This window comes from Urocitellus parryii, chromosome 8, assembly GCF_045843805.1.
Source record: "Urocitellus parryii isolate mUroPar1 chromosome 8, mUroPar1.hap1, whole genome shotgun sequence".
In the NCBI taxonomy this organism is placed as follows: domain Eukaryota; kingdom Metazoa; phylum Chordata; class Mammalia; order Rodentia; family Sciuridae; genus Urocitellus; species Urocitellus parryii.
This window is the reverse complement of record NC_135538.1, coordinates 32,281,685-32,307,813: the sequence shown is the minus strand read 5'-3', so window position 1 is coordinate 32,307,813 and position 26,129 is coordinate 32,281,685. Positions and strand designations below refer to the sequence as shown.

The window sequence follows — 26,129 nt, the reverse complement described above, 5'->3', positions numbered from 1 at the left end:
GTGTCTGTTTTGATACCAAAGTCACCACTAAATTCCTCTAGCTTGTGAGTCTTTGAGTCTGGAGTGCTACTTTTTTTCTTTCCTTTATCTTTTTCTTTTTTAAATTTACATTTTAAGCCCTTTATTTCAAGTCATCATGTAACCTTCATAGATGTTATACATTTACATGAACAACAGCATATCTCATTAATTTATTAGTGAAAAATGACCTCATTTCTCAAAAGCTAAATAAACTTCTGTTTTAGAACTTTGAAAAGCATATGAGTTCTGTTTTGTCTCCTTTGGAGTCTGAGTTGAGGAGCTACATTATGTGAGGGCCCTTACTTTCTGTGCCTCTCATGTTGATCTTCCTCCTCTTTCACCTCTCTTATGCATTTAAAAATGAAACTTGACTCCTGAGACATTTATATTTTGTTAGGCCTCTAATATTAATTTTTGTATTTGTCATTAGGTAAGAATATTGAGGTGTCTTCTCTCCCCATATAGCTAACTAGTTGTCCTAATTCTTGGTCACTACTATGTCTTTTTTTTTTCTTTCTTTCTCTCTTTCTTTTTTTTTTTTTTTTTTTTTTTTGGTACTGGGTTTTGAACCCAGGGGTACTTTACCTCTTAGCTACATCCTCAGTCTTTTTTTTTTTTTATATATTTTGAGACCGGCCCTTGATAAGTTGCTGAGAGCCTCACTAAGTTGCTGAGGCTGATCTTGAAGTTTTGACCCTTCTGCCTCAGCCTCTCAAAGTCACTGGGATTACAAGAATATGCCAACGTACCTGGGCCTATCACTACCATTTTTAAAAAATATTTTATTACTATAAAGTCTCTATAACTATCTGCATTATTTATCATTTTATCTCAATAACTAGGGAACATAATGATTCTAAACTAATATGTATATAATAAATAAACATATAAATTTAAAACTATGTAATGGTTTTCAAGAGATGGGGACAAGGTACACATAGTTGAATTGCCCCAGTCTTACCATGTATATCCTCCTTGCCTTCAATGGGGTTCAAAGGGAGTAATGAGTATCACAGAAAATTATAGGTAAAAAGCATCAATAGGAATTCATGGCAAGGAGAAATTGTATTTAGCTGGGTACACACTTTTTAATGAGGACTTCACAGTGACAATGGTGTTCTCATTGCTTATTATTGCTAACATACTGAGGACTCCAAAAATTAGTGTCTTTATTTTTATCTCTCTCTTTTCTGAGCTTCAGATCCAAATATACAGATTCCCTTCTGGGTATCTGTCTGCTTGGATGTCCAGCAAAACTGACCTTACCTTCCTTCAGGTCCTTGCCCAACATCTTGGAAGGCATTCTTGCCTCTTTCTCCTTCTTCACTCTTTATATAAATCTGCCCTCCTCTTAGCTGCACTCTAATTTCTCTGAAAGCTCATTTATAAGTTCTTTGTTTCTACTGCTACAATCTTCTTTAGGCCCTTATAATTTTGGTTTTGAATGTCTTGGTCAGAGAGGTGTCTTCTTTCACCTATTTTCCAGAATAAGTACATAAAACACAGATCTAATTACTTGTTCTCTACTTATTCTTTAAGAGCTTCTCATTACCAAAGTTTGGGCTTCAAGCATCTTTAATATGGTCTTTGTAGCTTTCCTCTCCCCATCTTTACCTTTTAATCCTACCCCTCAGCCATTGTGTCTTATGTGCTGTTCTCCGAATTGGCCTTTCTTTGCTTAAATAATCCTGATCCCTTTCCCAAGACTCAATGGAATCATCTCACTCACTGTGTGCTTCCATGTGTTCCTTGTAATACCAGTGTCTCATTATTTAACACAGTTCACTGGCAGATAATACTGAACATAAAAAACATCTAATTTGTTTGTGCTAGCCTGTGCTAAGTACATTTATGTGTTTTTACCATCTGCGAATGAGATACAGGTTAACTTTTAAATAGTACCATCTTTATGTCCTTTGTTTTACAGAGAGCTGCAGGAGAAAATGCTTTGATTCATCATTTAGAGGAAAGTTGGGCTGCCGGTGTGATGAAGGGTGTAGAGACCGAATGGATTGCTGCTGGGACTTTATAAGCGTCTGTGTGGAATCAAGTATGAGTTTCAAAAAAAGCTTATTATCACCTTGATTGTGTTATTATTAATGCATATCCAAAATTTTACCTACATGCCTTGTGTACAAGTTTCCTAGCATTGCCACAACAAAGTACCACAAACCTAGTAGTTTAAAAACCTGCAATCCATTGTCTGGAAGTTTCTGGAAGCTAGAAGTCTAAGATCGAGATATTGGAAGTCCTTCTGAAGGCTGTGAGGGATAATCTCTTCTTTGCCAGTCCTCTAGCTTCTGGTGGGTTGGTGGCATTCCTTCGCTGGTAGTGGCACAACTCCAAACTCAATTTTCATCTTCACAAAATCTGTGTCTTTTCACACAGTCTTGTATCTGTGTGTATCTGTATCAAATTTCTCCTTTTTATAAGAACATCAGTCATACTAGATTAGGACCAACCTTGATGATTTCATTTTACTTGATTATCTGTGTGTAATCTGGACACATTTCCAAATAAGATCACATTCAGAGATATTGGAGGTTAGGACTTCAGCATCGTTCTAGGAGCACAATTCACTCCATACCACCTTTTATACAGAGTCTTACTACCAATCACCCTTTACAGATCAACAGAGTCCACACTTTAGTTGATTGAAATCAAAGGACAACTATTTACAGGATGAAATACCATGTAGTTATGTAAATCCCAGTAGATTTTACTATAGCTTGAGATAAACATCTTAGTTTCATTTGCAGTTGGTTTTAAATTTCAAGGTTCTTAAGATTTGAAAATTATAATTCTTAATCATTCTGCTGCCAGCACTTCTCAAAGCACAATTTGAGAAACACTATCCACCAGATAGAAAACATAGTTTTAGTATTTAATTTTCTAAATAGTCAGGGAAGGTGGAGGGCAGCTGGTAGTTGGATAAGAGTGAAGATTAGAATAGTAGAATTCTTTACATTATGTTCTCTGAAAAGTGTAAAAGGGAGGGGATAACTCTCTATAGATAGCTATCTGCACTCCCTTTACTTTATCTCCCCAGATCTTTTCTTTCTAAGTAATAAATGACTGGAAATGAAGAACTCTATGCACAGTGGACACACACAGCATTCACCTATCCAACGTGTTTGTTTAAGCACAGGCTGATGTTGATTTTAGTCATTGTTTCCTAGCAGGTGGCAATGGGAAGCAGCTTTCCTTCAGCTTCATGCTGATGTTAGCAACGGGATTTATTTAAACTTCTCTCACACTAAGTACAAAGCCTGGAAGAACACCAAAGGTGTAGTTGGAGTTGTCCCACCACTTCTATCTGACTTGCCTGTGGTCCTAAAGACATGAATGATATGCTCCTTGAATTATTATCACCACTGTCTTTTCCTAGCTGGCTGTCCTTAGACAAGGCTAGACAAAGCTGTTCTTGGGTAGCCATGGCTAGTCAAGACTAATGGAGTTTCACCATGGGAAATTTTTACCCTTGGGTGGAAATAGGACCCATGTTTAGAGCTTTTCTAAACTCAGAGTGCATCTGTGAGGGGATCAGGGTTGCAGCTTATAGGGCTGCATTTATCTCTGCCTTCATGCTAAGAAATAGATTGCTTCTTCTTTGTATGATATGTTTTCATTTGTTAATGCAGATAACCCAAGAATTTGACTGTTTTATAATAACACATGGAGAAATGCATCACATTTGTACCTTTTGAATTGGATACTTAAGATAAATGCCCAGAACTGAATTGCATAATTTTACAGCTCAAATATGGTCATGCAGTTCATCTCGTTGTGGGGAAAGCAGAAAGGTGGCCAGTCTTTGCTCCTGTGCAGAGGACTGTTTGCTGAAGCAAGACTGCTGTGCTAACTACAAGAGTGTTTGCCAAGGTAAGCAGAAGGATGTTGATGGATTTGCTTCTGAGTTCAGTGGAACCCTGAGTTTTCTAGAGCTATCCTGGGCTACAAAAATGAAAAGTCAGATAATTTTTAGTTACTACTCCATACATCAAAGAAATGATCAAATATGTTTACTATGGGAGGAAATATGGTTTATACACAATAGAGGAAAGGAAACAATCACAAGGTATAGAAAAGACAGGAAAAAGTTTATACTTCTTTGTTTGTCTTGGAACTAAGATCATTTTCATTCCAATACACTTGTGGTATGAGATATGGGATGGCAGGTTCTAAACATACAGGATGGCAGGTCAAAACATACAGCAAGATTTTATCTTTTATTTAAAATTTTATTTGTTCTTTTTAGTTATATATGTAGAATCTATTTTGATATATTTATAAAAACATGGTATGTATCTTATTCTAATTAGGATTCCAGTCTTGTGGATGTACATGATGTTGAGATTCACTGTGGTGTATTCATATATGTACATAGGAGAGTATGTCAGATTCATTCTACTATCTTTCTTATTCCTATCTCCCCTCCCTTCTCTTCATTCCCCTTCAACAGAAAGAGTTAATCTAGCTGTCTATTTCTAGTAGTGTTGAAATTTATCATTACCACTCTTTGGTTAATCCAATGGAGTTAATTTAATTAAAGTTCAGTTTATTTTAAATATAAATGTAAATGTTTTCTTACTCTAAGGATTCCATTCCTTAGACTGAAAAATGTTAACTGTTTTTGGTCAAAATTGTATCTCCAGAGATATTGAGGGAATTTGTATTATTTTTTGTTTTAATCACAAAACACGACTATAACAAGCTAATTACTTTTATATTTTGTTAAACTTAGAATTTTTAAAAACTTTCTGATACATTTCTACCATTTGCAGAGATAGAAAGAATAGCATGATGTTTTTCTCACACACACAAAAAAAACATGTTTAGTCATGGCCGAGTCTATTTCATGTTGACAAAACATAATTTTCAAAAAGATAGCATGACTTTAAGATAAATGTAAAGTGAGCAAGTCAAAGATTTACTAACTCTTAATGAGACAGCCAACTAGAATGTAAAGACTGTTCAAAGAGAATCAAAGAGATTAAATGAATAGAGGACTGAAAGAAAGTTGGAAAAAAATCACTAAAATTCCAGCTTTTGGTATGATAGAAATTATTTGTGTTTCTACAGAAAAATTTATTTGCTATCAGACAAGATTCAATTGTTGTTTATTGCTATTTGTTTTCTATTGGTTAACTACAATTCTCATTGAGTTGTAAAATGAGTAATAATGAGTAATCTAGATAAAGGTAATACACCTAGGTAATTAAATAATACATAGATAAGCTTTTTAGATAATTTCAAGCTTTACATTAATACAAAATCTAGTGATCAGTCCTACTTTTGCCTGTTTCTTTTGGAGTTTTTCTTAACAAAATATACTCCTCATTTTCCCCCATTTCTCTTTCAAAATTTTAGATCATTTCAAAGCAAACACTAGAGTTAACATCATTCATTTGCAATTAGTTTCAGAATGTATGTAAAAAAGATAAGTATTTAACAAAATTATGATACCATTCATTCACCTAAAAATATCATTAATAATTATTTATGGTCATTGAATACCCAGAGTTCAAATTCTTCTCCTTGTCTTCTAATATTTTTTTAAAAGATTGAAGCAGGATCCAAATAGATGCTATTTATTACAACTGACTGATATATTTTAAGCCCTTTAAAAATATATGCTTCCCTCTTCTTTTTCCTACTTGCAATTGGAGAAATGGGGTCATTTTTCCAATAAAGTTTTCCATTCTAATTTTTGCTGATTGCATCCTTTGTGATTTAAGAAATTTATAATACCATACATTTCCTGAAAATTGGTAGAGCTAGAGGACTGTTGAGATTAAGATGTAATTTATATATTTCTTTTTTTTTTTTTTGCAAGTTACTTTGTATATGACAGTGCTACTTTCATCCAGAGGTCCATCATGTCTACTTGTGTTGTTTTGAGAATATTAGACATTGAAAATTATTCCTAGATCCATTCAGGGTTGCAAATGGTGACATTCATCCTCTATCATTTCCACTTTATTATTTAGCTGGAATGCACTAAAAGGAGAAATATCCATGAAGCAAGAACTTTTTTGTTGTTGTTAAGATTTTAATCATTTGTTAAATTTTGCCCACTTGATATAATTATTTCCATTAGTTATTTCTTTTTCCACATATTCTTTTCTCTAGATTGTATATTTATATTTATTAAACTGACTTATTTTAGCAGCTTCTAGAGAAGATATTGTCTATGGGGAGGTAGGGAATTTGAAAAACTATTAACAAAAAAAAAAAAAAAAAAAAGAAAGAAAGAAATGTCCCTTTATAGCTGAAGGAATCCCGTTTTTTTTTTTCCTCCGTAGATTGGCTTCCTGGCATTCAATTGGTACAGATTACGGATCTCTGCAAGTTATTACAGGCACAGTCCTTGCCAACTTGTGAAATAGCACTTATATGTTTTGGAAGAATTTAGTTATTGGAGTGACACTATTAAGCAGTTCAGGAAGATCATGTCCACTGAATACTTGCTTCCCTTTTTTGTGTGTGGTACAATAGTCTGAAGATTTTGATCTTCTGCTTTGCAGGAAAAACCTCTTGGGTGGAAGAAGGCTGCACCACAGCTGAGCAGACTCAGTGTCCAGAAGGGTGAGCATGAGTGATGTTGGGAATTTCTTTTCTTTGACAGCTGGCACATGGGACAGTAATTGAGAAACAGAGTGGCATTTCTTTTATTTATTTTTCAAAACAGAATAGTTAAAAAAAAGATTGGATTCCTTGTGGATTCAAAGACAATAGACTTGTTTGCTTTATCATTTCAAAGTTCTTTATGTTAATTTAGTATATTTATGGTTCCCAACATTGACTTAAAAGTTGATTAGAATATTAAGTAACATTCCCAAGGTTCTATGGTTAGTACTGGAATTTAGATTGAAACTACTTCTGCTAGAACATTTTTCTTTTAATATCTTGGCAGTATGAATTTCTTCTTTTTTACTGAGGGATGGGGAAGAGGTTCACAGAAGGTCATATAGGATAAGGAAGAACCTACAATATGGATAAAGTGGGCCTCATTGAGTTAGTACAGGTAAAGAACATGTGAGGTTAATACCCCCCGCCTCACAGCCATTCAACCCATGCTTCTCCTTCATATGTTTATGACAGCTGCTTGCACAGCTTTTTCCAGGCTTGAAGATGTCCAGAATGCCTCCAAGCAGGGGTATATTTTCATTCCTTCCTTTGTCCACCATGCCCTTCACACTTTTCTGGGCCCAGCAATGGAAGCATGACAGTGAGGTGGAAGAAGAAGTAAGAAGTACCTGATTTTAGGAAGAATTGGCTGAACACATAAAAAATAGCATTATTTCATTTAAAAAATGTGTACAGAACCATAGAGTGGCCTATTTCCAACTATTTAGAGACTAAGGCACAGAGATTGCTTGAGCTCATGAGTTTAAAGCGAGCCTAAAAAATTGGGGAAGGAAGGCACAGGTTGTTCACATTGAACGTACATTGGCAATGAAAAAGACTGGAGAGATTAAGCAGAGTGTCAAGCTTTAGAGCAGGAGGGCAATCTACTTGCTGTTTCTGGAATAGGAGATGGGGTTTGCAAGTAGGATGTGTTGGCACCTAGGGGGTTGGGATGGAATTTGAGTTAAGTTTTAACATTCATTCAGGAATGTAAAGTGGACTTTTATTCTGCTTGGCCTATAGTTTGTTAACTAATTAACCTCCCATCTGTAGGGCCTTTCATCCTTGCAATTAAATTTAAGAATCTTAAGAATTTTTTCTTATTGATGGATAAAATGCATCTGTTTTTGTACTATGCTACCTTGGTTTGTCCCAATCCTCAGATCTAGCCGTCTTCTTTAGCAGCTTATGCGTGGAAGAGCAAAGGATTTAGAATAAAAAAGAGATTTGAGTTGGAGTTCTGGTTTTGCCTGTGGGTCTTGGCAAGAGTAACTTCTCTGAACTTCATATATAAAATTGAATAATACAATTTCAGAAGATTTCATGTGAGAATTAAGTGGTCTAAGAAAGTGGAAATATTTGCTACCTTCTAAAACAATAGTCTAACTTTAATTCTGGTGTATGGTACACACTAGTTACTCAAAAAGTTAATATTTTTCTTGTGGGATTCTTCTTTAGTCACTTATTTTATTTAGATGAACCTGACATTTGAACCTATTAAGGTGTTCCCAGAACTAATTAGCATAGATTCAGATGGACTTTTATCAGGGTCCAAATTACACTGATAATTCATCTCTGACAAAAGCATAATAATGATAACAGCTGGGCTGGGGATGTAGCTCAGTGGTATAGTGCAGGCTTAGCATGCATGAGGTCCTGGGTTTCATTCTCAGCACTAAAATAATAATAAAATAATAATGATAACAGCTAATATTTATATAGTTCTTATGAGGTACTGGTATGAACTTTACACAGAGTCATTTTACATGTTATATTATTCCTATAAAAATCCTTTGAAGTAGGCTCTATTATCTATATCCCTTGCCATGTCATTCATTTAATAAAATGGAGGCATATAGCTGTGAAGCACCTTGCCCCCAGTTTACACTGCTATGATTGCTGGAGGCAGAAAGTCAACTCTGGGAGCAAGGCCCTAGAGTCTCCGTGGCTTGGTGCTCTCTCAAATGATAGTCTGAAGCTGCGGCACTGTGCAACTGACAGAAGAGGTAGAGGGGAAGAATTTTTTGTGTGTATGACTCTAAGACTCTCCCTCTTATTGATATTTGGAAGAAGATAGACCCTTCTTGCTGGACATTTAAACTAGCATTTCTGTTTGCTTATTTGTGTGTCTTACTATTTTACTAGTGATCCAAGTATAGTAAGAAATTGTGGGCTCTTAAGTCAGGCTGATATAGACCAATAGCCTAGCTCTATCTCTCCTGGCAGTGGGACACCTTGAGTAACTTATTTGATCTTCTCTGTCTCACTGATAAACTAGAGGTGTGTCATAAATTCTATTGTTTGTTTGTTTTGCTAATGGTGATGTGAAATAATAGGTGCAAGATGACAATTCTTGTATAGAGAGTTCCCTTATTCAAGCTTCATTGTAGATAATAAAAGTAATGCAGATGTAACAATCAACTTTACTGGAAATTAGAGCAATTAAAATGAAAGGAAGTTAACCAATTCATTCCATAAAATTATCAATACACCATTATTTGTACAAAGTAACTGCCACTTGTCTTGATTTTGGAAGAACAAATTGATAAAAACTGCCAGGAAGAGAATCATGACAAAATATTTTAGTCTCCTTTGAGAATTTGTCCTTATATCAGAAAATTTCATCTTTAGCAATGTAGCCTGAGGAGATAATTAAGGCTGTTTGAACTACAAGGACATTCGTGGTAGCAGTGTATAAATGTGCTCTGGAGCTCTGAGTAACAAGCTTAGAGGCAGGAAGGACATTAAGAAAGAGATGTACTGGACCTTTGGATCCCACCTGTGGTCCCATGGATGGTTGACCTTGTCTTTAAGTTGTAGGGTTATTTTTGTGGGGGTGTTAGGGGGTTACTGGGGATTGAATTTAGGGGCACTCGACCACTGAGACACATCCCCAGTCCTATTTTGTATTTTGAGACAGGGTCTCACTGAGTTGCCTAGAGCCTCATTTATGCTGATGCTGGCTTTGAACTTGCAATCCTCTACAGGGTTATTTTGATAATATATTTGTGAACCTAAAATTTTCATCAGAATTATGCCAAAGACTGAAAAAATAGATAATTTCTAATGTAAATTACACCAGGACACTTTGTTTTTTTTTTTTGATGAAATTACTTCATGTTGTAGTTCATTATTTCATTTTTAAATTCTTACATATAATTCATACATAATGCTCATATCTTAAGTGTATATGTTGAAATGCCCATATCTTTTAAGTGTTTGGAAATTCCCTATAATCTAATATTTGCAAGATAGAGAATATTTCCCACCATCACAAAAGGATGCTTTATGTCTCTTTTCACCCTCTACTCCCCCAAGGCAATCCCTGTTCTGATTTCTGTCACTATAGATTCCTGTTTTAGAACTTCATTCCAATGGAATTATACCATATGTTCTCTTGTATCTGGATTTTTTAGGTTAATCCAATGATTTTAAAAATTTTTTTTAGTTGTAGATGGACACAATGACCTTATTTATTTATCGTTATGTGGTGCTGAGGATCAAACCCAGGGTCTCCCATGTGCTAGGCAAACACTCTACCTCTGAACTACAACCTCAGTTCAATCCAGTGATTTTTGACACTCACATGTTGTTGCACATTTTGAATCTCTCAGATGGGCTTCTGCACAGAATCCCTGATTAAAACATTAGTCCCATTTTCAAGTTATTTTTGTTAGTTCTTTGGGACTTAGCTCATGTCACGCCTCCTGGAAAGCCTGCCCTCACCTTACAGAGCTTGAGTTTGACATCCTTCTATACACTTGAATCACAATCTGTACTCAAATCTAGCCCTCAACTACCCTGTTTACTTTTAAATTTTATACCCTAGACAAGAACTGCAACTCCTCTCTGCCTCTTTTTCTAGGCATCTAGCAGAGTGTCTGACTCAGATATTTGTTAAATGAAATACTCTACAATAAATGTGTAATCTGGGAAGTTTAATAGACCCTTTCTTTATATGCTTCTCATAATTTATTTTGCAATGTGAAATTAAATGGAGACACTGTTTTTTTTTTTTTCCTTTAGCTTCACTCAAGCATGTCCAAAGCACAGACATAACTGTCTAATTTTTATTTGGCATAGGCATTCAGAACTTTCTTTTTCATCATATTTAGGTAATTTATCATAAATTTAAGATGTATTCTAGCCAAAATTTTTAGGCAAGTATGTTTGTATGTTTTTATTAAAATTTTATTTGTATAACTGCTTGAGCGGAGTTGAAAATAATTTCTTTTGTATACTCCTTTGTGTTCATTGTATTTGGAATTTAAAATAAATTTACTCTGTTCATATCTGCTATTCATAGTAGCCCCAATTTGAAAAACACCCTGTTAAACATAGAATGAATAAGTTTGTGGTCTGTTCATGCACTGGAAAAATGATCTTTAACTATATGCAACAAGATGGATTAATCTCAATCATAATGTCAAGTAAAAAAAAAAAAAAACAGACTTGGGGCTGGGACTGTAGCTCAGTGGTAAAGTGCTTGCCTCTCACATGTGACAAACTGGGTTCGATCCTCAGCACCACATAAAAATAAAGATACTATATGTTCATCTACAACTAAAAAAATATATATTTTTAAAAAGCCAGACTTAACGAAATGTATACTGTGTCATTCAATTTACATGTAAATGTCAGTACAAAAGTAGCTACAATTAATTATGCTGTTAGAAATCAAGATATTGCTCATCCTGCTTGGGGCTTTGGTTTGTGGAGTTTACTGACTAGAGGGAAGCACCAGGGGCAACTTTGGGGTGCCAGTGATCTTGATCTTGGTGATGTCAACATGGCTGAGTTCAGTTAGAAAACAATTATCAGAATATACATACACCTGTGAATATGTGTGTGTGTGTGTGTGTGTACGTGTGTGTCATATGGATAAAACTACATGTGTGTCATATGGATAAAACTCAAAGACAGTGAAAATGTATTAAATTAAACAACAATAACAATAGCCTTTAGCTATAATCCAAAAGCCATCTTTAATCATTTTACCTTAACTACCAGTCTAAAAAGAAGAGATTGAAATGCTTTTGAGGAGTATGTTAATATTCTGAGATATTAGAATACAAAGTCAAATATGTAGAACTTTAAGATAAAACATCTCCTAAACATTTTTCTAAATTTCATAACATAATTGCATTGAAATTCAACCGTTGCTACTCGACTCTGAACTTTTCTTACTGTCCTTTCTAAGCATTTTCTAATTCAGAGAATTATAAGTAGTACTGAAAAGTATATTTTTGTTTTTATCAATTAAAATCATGGATAAACTTTTTGTTTTCCATTTTTAGGTTTGACCTGCCACCTGTTATCTTGTTTTCCATGGATGGCTTTAGAGCTGAATATTTAGACACATGGAGTATTTTAATTCCTCATATCAATAAACTGAGTAAGTCCTTTGCAGTTAGTAGAATGTGAATGATAAACACCTTGTCAGCAAATCCTTAGATGAAGCAACTTTCTTTCTGACCTTTAGCATTGGTGGATTGTCTTATCCCAGGTCCTTTCAGTGCTTGATGTTTTTACCACACATCTATGTATTTCAGTAGGAGGGATTCTCATGGTTTGTGAATCCTCATACTTGTCTTTGGCAGCATGCTCATCTTTTTTTTTATTTATTTGTTTCACATTTGAATATAACTTATGTGCTTTGGAAATTTGTTTGTGTATACCATTTCTAAAGTGGCATTTGTCAGAAATGGGTTCTGAGTCTCAGCAGAGGACAAAAGTCTAAAGGAGCTTTGGAGAACTGGACAGATCCAGCGTCTACTAATATGCCCCTAGATCCTCTGAAATACAGGATCTCCTTCCAGTTCTGGAATCAAACTTCCTAGAAACTGACTCTATCTCTTACCAACTGTGTGATCTCAGGCAAGTTTACCTTACCTTTTACATTCATAACATGGTCACTTACTACCTTATAGTTTTACTGTGAGAACATTTGATGGTTTTACATCATTTTAAGTTTTGTTTTAATTATCATCTTTATCACAATACTGTGTTTCTGCATCAGGGCACTTGGCTCTGCACACACTTGATAAAGTAATAATAAAAGGAAGTTGAGTGCCCAGGGACACAACCAGAGGGCCAGCTCCAGGGCCCATACTATTTGTTCCCTGCACTTCTTCTCTTTGTCTCTCTTCTCCAAGACCCTCTTTTATTTCCAGTGTTCTCCATTTTTGTAATGATTTGATTGACTTAAAGTTTTTATTTTTCTACAAATGATTAAAAACAACTTGATATTGTTTGACCTTGAGTAAGTCATTGAATTTTCTGGGCTTCATTTCCCTCACTCATAAAATTAGAGGACTAGGTCTAATACTAATGTTTTTATCTGTTAATTCCAGCTCTAAAATGCCATGATTATAAAAAGATTATCTACTTTTTTTCCTGAAAAACAAGGTGCATTATGTCTTCAACTTCTCTCTTACTCCCTGAGGCAGGTCTTTAGCAAAGAGATGGAGAATTTTCCAAATCCAGGACTTGCACTTACTGTTAACTTACTTTAGCCTGAAAAGTTAACTATTTCATTATCTAAATTTGTCTTGATAATCTGAATATCTAATCCTATGTTCAAAAGGGAATTTAATAGCCAGGATGAACTGAAATTCTTTTCAGATGGAATTGTTTGATTTTTCTCATTCCGTCAAGAATTAGAAATGACATCAATTAAATATTTGTCCATTGAGAGCTTTCCTATTTCTGATTTCTGAAATATGTTTTAGACATATAGCCATTATCTCAATCCACAAATGCATGAAAAAATTATTGTGTAGGTCTCCCAAGGCAAACTAATCTCCGGTTCCTTTGTAGAATGTCCAGTAAAGCATGATGGAATAGAATTGGGATAGTGAGATTTGTCATAGAAGGTGTCAATGATAACCAAGTCTCCAGTGCCCCATCTCTAGTGTCCCATCAGGCTGCCATTGGTGGACTACAGTGGTTATAAAAACTGAGCATGAACTAATACTAAGGGAAGTGAGTCATATCAGTAATTACTAAGTGTATGAGGATGTGGCTCTCAGAATTACATTCTAAGAGGTAACCATGTTATTGTCTCAGTGTTATTGGCAGCAGATATTGAAGGGCCAGAGCCAAGATCAGAAAACTGTTATTTATTTTTGTCATCCTAGGGATTATCCCAGTTTTATATATGCTAAGCGAGCACTCCACCACTGAGCTATATCCCAAACCTTTTTATTTTATTCTGAGACAAGTGCATACTGACTTGTCCAGGCTGGCCTCAAATTTATAATCCTCCTGCATTAGCCTTCTAAGTAGCTGGGATTACAGGCAATGCCACCATACCTGGCAATTTTGGCTACTTTAGATACCTTCATATGAGTGGAATTATATAGTATTTTTTGTTTTTTGATTGATTTATTTTACTTAATATAACATTCATCCATATGTTGCACCTTACAAAATTCCTTATTAAAGACTGAATAAAATATTTCATTATATGTATAAATAAAAATATTTATAAGTAAACATATGTATAAGTATTTATAAATATACATAATGTAAATAAATATACTTACTTGTGTATGTAAACTATATTAATAAATTATAAATAAATATGGTTGTTTATTTATACATATATATCACATTATTACTGCTATTATTTTGTCTATTCATCATTCATCTGTAAATAGACATTTAGGTTACTTCTATATTTTGACCATTCTGAATAGCTCTGCAATGAACAAGGTAGTTACTGATATCTTTTCAAGATTCTGATATCAGTTAACATGCAGAGTTTTAGAGATTAGTTAACAAGTTCTACATTGCAAGTACCATTTGCTCTGTCTTCTATTTTATTTTGATGAGAACAGTTAGTGAGATCTGCCCTTTTAGAATTTTAAGTGTATAATATAGTATTGTTATCTATAAGCACAATGGTATATCTATCTATCTATCTCTCTCTCTCTCTCTCTCTCTCTCTCTATATATATATATATATATATATATATATATATCCAGAAGTGGGATTATTGCATCTTATGGAAGTTCTATTTTTAATTGTTTGAGGAACCTCCATATTTTTTCCTTAGCAGCTATTTTTGCATTCCCACACAGTGTACAAGATTCCAATTTCTCCATCCTCCTGGCAACACATACTGTCTTTTTATTGAAAAGTATCTGAACAGATGTAAGGTGATATTTCATGTAGTTTTATTTGCATTTTCTTGGTAATTAGTGACACTGACATTTTTTATATACTTCTTGGCTATTGTAAGTCTGCTTTAGAGAAATGCGTAGTCAAGATCTTGCCCATTTTTAAAGGTGTGTTCATTTTTTTGATATTGAATTATAGGACTTCTTCATATATTTTTGATATTAACTCTTATCAGATATATGATTTGAAAATATTCTCTCCCATTTCATATGTTGCCTTTCCTCTCTATTGATCAGTTCTTTGCTATGTAGAACTTTTAAGGTTGATATAGTCCAACTTGTCTAATTTTGCTTTTGCTGCCTATGCTTTTGGTGTCATATCCATGAAATCATTGCCAAGATTACCGTTATGAAGGTTTTCACCTGTTTCCTTCTAAAAGTTTCACAGTTTGGGGTTTTACATTTAAATCCTTAATCCTAATTTGAGTTGATGCTCTTGTTTAGAATAAAGGATTCAGGATCATTCTTCTGCATGTCGACATCCAATTTTCTAACACATTGTTTGAAGATATATCCTTTCCCCATTGTGTGTTCTTGGCATGCTTGCTGATGATCATTGACCATACACACATGGATTTGTTTTTGGGCTCTCTATTCTGTTTTATTGATCTATATGTATATCTTTGTGCCAGTGCCATACTATTTTCATTACTGTATCTTTGTAGTGTATTTTGAGATCAGGAAGTGCAATGCTTCCAGTTTTTCTTTTTTTGAGATTATTTGGCTATATGAGGTCTTTTATGGTACATATACATTTTAGAATTTTATTTTCCATTTTTGTAAAAAACAACATTGTGATTTTTTTTTTCTGGTGCTGGAGATTGAACCCGAGACTTGTGACCATTGTGATTTTGATAGGAATTGCACTGAATCTGTAAACACTGACCATTGTGATTTTGATAGGGATTGCATTGAATCTGTAAACACTTTGGAGTAGGATGAATATTTTAACAATAATAAGTCTCCCAGCCCATGAACACTAGATGTCTTTCCATTTGTTCAATCTTCTTTAATTTCCTTCTCTAATGTTTTTTAATTTTCACTCTACAAGTCTTTTATTAAGTTTGTTCCTAAATATTTTATTCTTTTATACCATGATAATTGGGATTTTTCTAATTTTTTTTTCAGATAGTTCATTATTAGTGCATAGAAACCAAACTGATTTTGTATCCTGCAACTTTGCTAAATTTTTTTATTGGTTCTCAGAGCTGGGGGGAAGTCTTTAGAGATTTTATATATTATATAATGTCATCTGCACATAGGGAAATTTTGTTTATTTTTTTCCAATTCAGCTTTCTTTTATTTCTTTTTCTTCTTTAATTACCCTGGCCAGGACTTCCATTATTATGTTGAATAGAAGTAGAGAGAATGTACATTCTTGCCTTATTTCTGATCTTAGTGGAAAAGCTTTCTGTTTATAACCATTGAGTACCATGTTAGTCAACTTTACATTGCTATAACCAAAACACCCATCAGAACAAACTTAGAGGAATAAAAGTTTATTTTGGATTCATAGTTTCAGAGGTTCAGTTCATAGTCAGTTGACTCTATCACTTTGGGTCTGGGTGAGGCAGAACACCACGATGAAAGGATGACAGAAGAAAGCTACTTACCTCATGGCAACTAAAAATCGAAGAGAGATGGAATCACAGTGTAGTTTTAATTTGCATTTCTCTAGTATCCTTATATATGAACACACAAACAGGGTAACTCCACATCATGTACAACCACAAGATTAGGATCCTAATTAGAATAAGTTATACACACCATGTATGTATAATATGTCAAAATACACTCCACTGTTGTGTTTATTTAAAAAGAACAAATAAAAATAAAATAGAGATGTGAAAAGAAAAAAATTGAAGGGAGAAAAAGAGCCAGGAGGACAAGATATATAATCCCCAGGGCATGCTCCCAGTGATCCACATCCTCCAGCCATGCCCCACCTGCCTCTAGTTACTACCTAGTTTGTCCATTCAAATAATTAATCCAGCAAATGGATTAATCCACCAGTTAGGTTATAGTTCTTATAATCTAATCATTTTACCTCTGAATATTCCTGAGTTAACAAAAGAATACATCTCATATTCAAGTCATAACTAGTAGGATGTTAGCAAAGGGATTTTCCTCTATGGACTTTATCATGTTGAAGTAATTTCTCTCTATTCCTAGTTTGTTCAGAGTTTTTATCATGAAAAGACATTGAATTTTATCACTTTTTCTGCATCTATTGATGTGATGTGAATTTTATTCTGTTAATGTGATTCTGTTAATATCACATTAATTAATTTTCATATGTTGAACTATCCTTGTATCCCAAGGATAAATCCCATTGATCCTGGTGTGTAATATTTTCGATGGGCTGTTGAATTTGGTTTGCTAACATTTTGTTGAGGACTTTTACATGTGAAGAATATTGGTCCGAAATTCTCCCTACTTTACAGTGTCTCTCTGATTTTTAACTCTGGCCTCATCAGATGAGTTTGAAATTTTTTGGTAGAATTTAGGAAAACTGGCATTAGTCCTTCAGATGTTCGGTAAACATTTACCAACAAAGCCATCTGGGCCTGGGCTTTTCTTTGATGAGGTTTTGATTACTGATTCAATTTTCTTACTAGTTAGAGATAGATTTGTTCAGATTTTCCATTTCTTCATGACTCAGCCTTGGTGGGTTATATGTTTCTAGGAATTTATCAGTTTTGGGGGGGATTATCTAGTTTGTTGGCATATAATTATTCTCAGTAGCCTCTTGAGATTCTTTTTATTTCCGCATTAGTAGTTGTAGTATTTCTTTTTCCTCATCTTATTAATTTGAATCTTACATATTTTATCGAGTTAAAGGTTTGTCAATTTTGATTGTTTTCAAAAAACAACTTTTTATTTTATTGTTTTTTCTATTGTTTTCTATTCTCTATTTTATTTCTTTTAAAATCTTTATTGTTTCCTTCTTTCTGGAAATTTGTGTTTAGTTTGTTCTCTTTTTTAGTTCTTTGAGGTGTAAAAGTAGATTATTTGGGCTGGGGCCCTAGCTTAGTGGTAGAGTGCTGGCCTAGCAGAGGTAGACACTGGGTTTATCTAGCACCACATAAAAAACAAGTAAATAAAAAATAAAGGATAAATTCTTTTATAAATGTTGTTTATTTGAAATTCTATTTGAATGTATGCATTTATTGTTATAAACTTATTTCTTAGTACTACTTTTTGTTGCTTCCTATAAGTTTTGGTATATTGTGTTTTAATTTTAGTTTGTCTTGTCTCAAGATATTTTTAAATTTGTCTTTTGATTTCTTATTTGACCTATTGGTTGTGCATTAATTCCCACATGTTGGTGAATTTTCCATTTCTTCTTTAAAATAGATTTCTAATTCCATTCCATTTTAGTTAGAGAAGATATTTGTTGTAATTCCAATCTTCTTAAGTTTGTTAAGACTTGTTTTAATATGTGATCTCCTCTGGAGAATATTTCATGTGTACTTGAGAAGAATGTGTTTTAGTGTTGAATGTTCTATACATCTATTGGATTCATTTGATCTGTAGTGTTGTTTAAGTGTGTTGTTTCTTCATTGATTTTTTTTTTTTTTGTGGGGGACTCTGGTTGTTTTTACCCATTATTGAATGTGGGGTAGTGAAATCTCTTACTGTTACTATATTGATACCTATATTTCCTTTCAGAGCTATCATTGTTTGCTTTATGTATTTAAGAGCTCAATTTGGCGTTCATATATAATTATTATATTTATTTATTTGTAATTATTATATCTAGGTGATGGATTGACCCTTTTATCATTATCTAAAGTCCTTCTTTGTCTGTTTTGAGGGATTTTTACTTAAAGTCTATTTTTTTCTCATATCGTTATAGTCATTTCTGCTTTATTTGGGATACCATTTGCATAGAACATCTTTTTCTATTTTTTTTTAATTTCCAGCCTTAAATCTAAAGTGAGTCTCTTGTAGTCAGCATATACTTGGATCTTGTTTTTTTAATCCATTTAACCACTCTCTTTTTATTAGGTAGTTTAATCCCTTTATACTTAATGCAATTATAGATTTATTGATATGGAAATTTCCTATTGCCATCTTGTCAGTTGGTTTTTGTTTGGCTTGTAATACTTTTGTTCCTCTTCTGCTCTCTTGCTTTCTTCCTCTGTGTTTCATTTTCAAAATATATTTATATGCTCTGATTCCTTTCTCATTTTTTTGTGTAAATTCTATTGATATTGTTTTTGTGGAATGGTGCTTACATGAAATATTTTGTGATGATAACAATCTTTTTTAAGCTGATCATTTTAGTTGCTTACCAAAGTTCCATACTTTTACTTTTCCCTAATACACATAAAGTTATTGATGTCACAATTCATAACTATTTATATTATATATCTAAATTTATCATTTACTTATAATTATTTTTAATGCTTTTAACTTTTATTCTAGGATTTAAAATGATTATCTACTACCTTTACAATAATATAGCATCTGCGTTTGTCTATATATTTGACTTTAGCACTGTATTTTATACTTTCTTATGTTTTGATGTGTAGTTTGTAGTTGAAACTTTGTTTCAAGTTGAAGAACTCCTACTTCTGCAAGTTCTAGTGGTGATAAACTCCCAGGGCTTTTATTTGTATGGAAAAGTATCCGCATCCACCCTCTCTTGCTTTTATTTCTGTCTGTCATTTTTGGAAGATCTGTTTTGCTGGAGAGAACATTCTTACTTGGCAGTTTTTTAATTTTTTTTCTTTCAGTAATTTGACTATTGTATTCCACTCCCTTCTGGTTTACAGTTTCTGCTGAAAATTTTGCTGATAGTCTTGTAGAGTTTCCCTCATATTTTGGAGTCACCTTTCTCTTGCTGTTTTCAAAATTCTTTTTTTTTTTTGTCTTTTGAGAATTTGGTTATTATCTACATTGATGTGGACTTCCTAAAGTTCATCTCTTTGGAGATCCTTTAGATTTACTAATCCTGCATGTTCATTATCTTCTCATATTCAGAAGCTTTTGGCCATTATTTATTTGAGTACACTCTGATTTTTTTTCTGTTTCTCTTTTCCTTTAAAAAATTCCATACTGCATATGTTGGCCTACTTGATGGTGTCTCACAAGTGTCTTAATAACCTTCTTCTTCTTCTTCTTCTTCTTCTTCTTCTTCTTCTTCTTCTTCTTCTTCTTCTCTTCCTCCTCCTCTTTCTCCTTCTAAAATTTTAATTTTGCTCTTCTGTATGAATATTTCCCAAAGACATGTCTTTGAGTTTGGAGTTGTTTCTTCTTCTTTATCTAGTCTGCAATTAAACTCCTCTATTTCATTTTTAACTGTAGTTATTATAGTCTTCTGCTCCCTGTTTTCCATTTGGTACTTTTCAATATTGTTTGTCTCTTAGAAATTCTTGAAATTCTCATTTTGTGCATACATGTTCTTCTCATCTCAATGAGCACTTTTATTATAGTTATTTTGAATTGTCTGTTAGGTAAATCATACTTCTCTGCTTCCTTGGGTTCAAAAAATTTTTTATGATTAATTTTTTCCTTTGTTTTGAATATATTTCTTTGTTTCTTTTTTTCCTTTATATTCTGTGTTTTGGTGTCTGTACATTAGACACCAATCTTAATAGACTGGCTTTGTGTAAAAGAAACCCTCATCAATCAATCTGGTCAGAGATTCTGGAAGTTCCTCAAAACTTTATGCTAGTTTAATCTTCTTTCTTTGTTCTTAGGTCTACCCCCACCCCCTAATCTGGTGTATAGAATATGCCAAGTCCTCTTAGTGTTTTGAGATAAGCAAAACTGAAACTAGCTCCTCAGGCTAGTTTAGACACTCTTTAAACACTCTTTCTGTTCCCAGGAATAATTTGAAACATTAGGGGTTTTGTCTGTTTTCTCAGTGATGAGCCAGGGGGAGAGGATATGATTACTACCATGTTAGATCAAATCATTGTCTTTGTGGTAACGGGCTCCAGATTCTTTACCTATGCCGGGTCCTCTTAGTACTATAAGACTGATAAGACAGAGGGCAGGCCTTTGGGAACCCTCTGGAAAACTAGGGCAATGGACATGTGGTCTAATTCTTTTCCTCCTCAGGGAAAAGCTAGAAGTTATAGTTTATTACTTACTCACTCTGAGCTTAATCAGAGGAAGGAGCTACAGCGAATGTCTGCATGCTAGTTTAAACCTCCTCTTTGTTCACTGTATCTATCCCCCAGGGCCCTACTGTATGGTCCCAACCACTCTTCAAAAAAGTGAGATAGACGCTAGTCCCTTTGATAGCACTTGGAAAGTTGGATAGTAAACATCTAGTTCAGTTCTTTCCCTCTTGGGAAGAAACTGGGGTTGTTACCAGATAGTATGACAGTATCTTGGGATTCCCTCCAAATTGTATGAGACCTACTAAGGATGGGGATTATGAAAAAAATACGTTTCCACTTCTGCTACTAGTTTTGATATGGCTGGTTTCACACTTTGTTGGTATGCAGGAGACTCTGAAGTAGTTTCTGGGTTTTTCACAAAGGGAATTGACCCATATATTGCTATTAAATGGTTATGTCTGTGGTGGGAAGAAGACCTCAGAGCTTCCTATTCTGCCATATTACTGATATCATTTCTGTCTTCCTTCTATCTTTTATCATCTATGTGCCAAGGGTTTGGATGCAGACATGCAACTACTGGGAAGATCAGAGGTTCTGCAAAACTTATTGATTTGAGTGCTGGAAATGACACAGGTCAACCATATGGCTAGTATTTTCAGAAGAAAATGTGTAAAATGAAAAGTACCTATTTTGACCTATGAATATTGCTGAGCTATTTTCTATATTTTCCATTTGTAAGAATACCTTAATCAATAACACTTTGTAAAAAACTACATTGTAGTTTTGATCTGCACATTCTTTGGCTACTTCATCTATTCATCCATTTAGTCTTCTGTTCCTTCTTGTAGTATATAACTAGCCTAGTTACATATGTGTGTCCCATTTATATTTTCAGGTTATTTTTGTTCAGTATTTTCTTTTTTAAAAAACGATTTTGTAACTGGATATGATGATGCATATTTGTTATCCCAGTTACTTGGGAGGCTGAGGCAGGAGTATCACAAGTTCAAGGTCAGCCTGGACAACTTAGTGAGATACTCTGTCAAAATTGAATAAAAAGAGTAGGGGATACAACTCAAAAGTAGAGCTCGCCAAACAAGGGCTAGTGTTCAATCCCCAGTACTCCTCATATGTATGCATACACGTGTGCATGTACACACACACACACACACACACACACACACACAAATGGTTTTCTAGAAGTAAATTGTGCATATGGTATACATTTCAAAGCAATATTAAAGTATATATAGTAAAAACAAATACCTTTTTTCCTGATCATCTTCTTTTTTCTTCTACAGGAACAACTACTCATTGGTTTATTTCACATCTTTCCAATAGTATTCTATTTGATCATAAATTTGATTATTAAGTTTTGGAAGAAACAGTTTTGGAAGACCATGTTTCTTATGGACTGTTCTGCAGTAGCCTGATTCAAATGCAAAATAGTAACCTGGGTCTATAGGTAGTCAGAAGATGTGTCCTGTTTAGAACATTATAACTAGAACAGTGTCATGTTTACGCTGTACTTACAGCTTAGTTTACATTTTACTTTATACACTATGGCTTAGTTTATGTGTTATTTTGTACCCTAGGGCATTAAAGAATTTGAGTTTGCTACCCAAGGAAATTAAAAAAAAAAAACTGACTTTGTATCTTGGTTCATTCTATAACTTTTTCAACCACTTAAATTCTTCAATTATGCAAGAGGATTAGCTCCCTTTATATTTTCTTATCATACGACTTTTCAACAATATTAAATGTGTCTTCTCCTAACTGAAGACATGAATTATTTATTGATGTTGTTGATGAAAAGAGAAAAGTAAAGTTTATTTTAATTTTAAATCATGCCTTATAAATCAAGTTTCAGAGCAGCTTTCAAACTCAGGTATATCAGAATCATCTGGCGTGACTATTAAAAATGTAAACTTTTTGAACTCCCTTTTCTCCATCTCACTGTTTCCAATCAAATGGTCCTATGTAGTGAACTTTATAGGGACTAGATTCTGAAGGAAGAAATTCCTGGATTGTATTGGAAATACTGAACAGAGGCTGGGAAGGAGACCAACCACATGCCTGTTGGGGAAAACATTCATTGTTTCCAGCTGCAAGTTTGTTTCTTTTTGCCCAACAATTTTACTTTTTTTTAAACCTAAATAGAGTCTATAACTGGGAAGCTTTCCTTTAGAATTAGAGGCAGTGGGATTTGGGTATGGAAAATTTCTTGGACTTTATTGCTGCAAAGGAAATAGCAATGTGCTCCAGTAGCTCTGACCTCCTTAAACAAGGTTACTGCACAGATTGAAAATAACAGAACAATGAAAGCAAAATTAATGCCATATTTTGTGAACAACAGAGTACAGGAAACTTTACAGATCAAATGGGAATTGAATTGAAAATAATAAGCAGTAAAGTTAGCTCATTTTGCAAACATTACTATGTGACATGGGCTTATATAATTGTACATGTCAAATCCTTCTTTAGTTACCTAGACAGTTGTGTTGATTTTTATTATGTTGGAGACTTTACATATAGGAATTATCAGCTGAGAAACCATGATATGTAGAGATTCTTACTGTAATGACCAGAGTCAGAAAGAAAAAGCAAATTAAGTGTATAATTTAGATTACCTTTAGCTCAGGGATCAGCAATCCAAACAGGCCAAATCCTGCTTGCTCTGCTTGATTTCATATTGCCTGTCATATGCTAAGAGTTGTTCTGCATTTTAAATTTTTTTTAAAATAAAAGAATATCTTGTAATATAAAAATTATATGAAAATAAGTTTCCAATTTCCACCAATAAAATTTTATTAGAACGTAGTCATGCTCATTTAGTTTGTGTATTGCCTGTGAGTGCTTTGGTGGCTTCATGGCAGAGATGAGCTATTCCAACAGAAACCATATGTATTATCCGGCTCTTCACAGAAAAATTTTATTGGCCTTGGTTCACCTCATTCCTTCCCTAAAAACGGACATTCTTTGGAATGGAAGAAGTGTAGGGGTCAGGATTTCAACCTATTTCCCTATTCGATCCACTCTTTAGTTTACTGGGAAAACCTTCATGTTCAGGCTATTTTTTGTTTGTTTAATGGTGCTGGGGATTGAACCCCTGACCTTGTGCATGCTGGGCAAGCACTCTACAACTGAGCTACATCCCTGGCCCTTTTTGTTTTATTTTGACATAGGTCTCACTAAGTTGACCACACTATCCACAAATTAGTGATCTTCCTGCCTCAGCTTCCCTGAGTAGCTGTGATGACAGGCATGTGCCACTGTGCCCAGATCATGTTCAGAGTTTTAATTATTCAAGATATTTCTAAGGAAGAGACAACTTTCTAATTTCTCACTGTACTTTGTTGCAGAAACATGTGGAATTCATTCAAAATACATGAGAGCTGTATATCCTACCAAAACCTTCCCAAATCATTATACCATTGTCACGGTAAGTGCTTTGCCCAGTGGGAAACCACTTTTCCTATCTTTGCCACAAATAGGAAACCAACCATGTCAGACAAATGTGATTGGGCAAGAACTGTCCAATTCCAGGCCACATACTTCACAAGTATATGCAGTGATAGTTTATGGCTAATTCAGCTGGGGAGGCATGGTTCAACAGAAGGCTGTAGTGTGCTGTGAGACATTAACTACGAGTGAATGTCCTTACATTTGGCTTATTCACCTTTGTGTGAGGCCAGAATAACCTCTGTGAAATACCTTTCTCCTCTGGCCTTTTTATTGCCCTTTATTTAACTGAAGGTCTACTGATAATGGTAGGTTATATGTGCTTCTTATTGGTTATTTTCCTGTTTAAAATGTGCCCCAGTCATAGTACTGAAGTGTCATCTGATGTTCCTATAGCAAGTAGGACTCAACATGCCTTACGGAGAAGATCATGGGTTAGGTAAACTTCATCACCACTGTGACGTGGAAATGTTGTTTTCATTAGTCTTTTTATGATGTCTAACTTAATAAAGACTTATGTTTCATGAATGAACTCATACTGATTCTTTAGATAAACAACATCTCTTTAGTTAAAACAACTAAAAGGAGTAAATTTTCCTTAATACATGAAAAGATGTAACTGAAATGATTCAAATGAACTCAAAGGAAAATTAACATTTATAGATTTGGAACACATCTTATGAGTCCTCTGCTTCAGCCTTTATCACCAAAGGATATTTGTGTCTTTATTATTTTGCATAATAGTATTTTATTACTATGGAATGATAACTATGACTGATTAAAATTTTAAATAATTGTATGTTTGGATGTATATAGCCTCATTGTTTGCAGATTTTGTGTTTGCAAATTCATCTGCTTTCTAAAATTTATTTGTAACCCCTGATCCACAAATGTAGTGCATTTTTGGTCATTTGTGAATATGCCCAGGAGCCATGTGAGTTGCCTGATGCACATGTTCCCAGCTGAGGTATACAAAGCAGCATGCCTGTCCTCTTGTTTTAGTTCTCATGATGTCAACAGTCATGTTTCTCATGTTTGTGCTTCTTATTGGTAATTTTGTCATTTAAAATGGCCCCCAATCATAGTGCTGAAGTGCCACCTACTGTTCCTATAGCAAGTAGGCCTTGACATGCCTTACAGAGAAAATCATGCGTTAGGTAAACTTCATTCAGGCATGGGTACAGTGAGCTAAAAATATATATTAAATAGGTGCCATTTTTCAGAAACACAGAAGGTAATGTGATGATCAATACACAAAAATGTCATGCCAGAAGGCTTCAGAAACTTAACCTTATGTTTTCTCCTAGAAGCAATGGTTCAGTATTTGGTAATTCAGTGTTCATCACAACATTAGAGAACATAACTACCTTGAATAATAAGAATTGACAATATACGTATACACACATAAATATACATACATAATACATATGATACACACATATATATGAATAAAAGATTATATACAAGCTATTCATTTATATGATATCTATGTCATATAAATAGTGATGTTCTGAATAACCCTAGAATCTGTCTAAAAGTAGTTATGAGCTGGGGATGTGGCTCAAGCGGTAGCGCGCTCGCCTGGCATGCGTGCGGCCCAGGTTCGAGCCTCAGCACCACATACCAACAAAGATGTTGTGTCCGCCAACTAAAAAAAATAAATATTAAAAAAAATTCTCTCTCTAAAAGTAGTTATGATTATAGGAGATATAATAGGTATTCAATGAAAATGTGTAGAGTAATTGAATGACTATA

At 34.0% G+C, this 26,129-nt stretch overlaps 1 protein-coding gene across 4 annotated transcripts in view; it reads left to right on the top strand.

Annotated features, from left to right (window-relative positions):
- Positions 1–26,129, top strand: part of Enpp3 (ectonucleotide pyrophosphatase/phosphodiesterase 3) — a 97,931-nt gene that overhangs the window by 20,518 nt on the left and 51,284 nt on the right. For all 4 annotated transcript variants that reach the window (XM_026381187.2, XM_077801708.1, XM_077801709.1 and 1 more), the window contains 5 exons: positions 1,949–2,071; positions 3,778–3,903; positions 6,549–6,609; positions 11,949–12,046; positions 24,275–24,354. In XM_026381187.2, the coding sequence (XP_026236972.2) occupies positions 1,949–2,071; positions 3,778–3,903; positions 6,549–6,609; positions 11,949–12,046; positions 24,275–24,354 (488 nt within the window). The remainder of the gene's footprint in view (positions 1–1,948; positions 2,072–3,777; positions 3,904–6,548; positions 6,610–11,948; positions 12,047–24,274; positions 24,355–26,129) is intronic.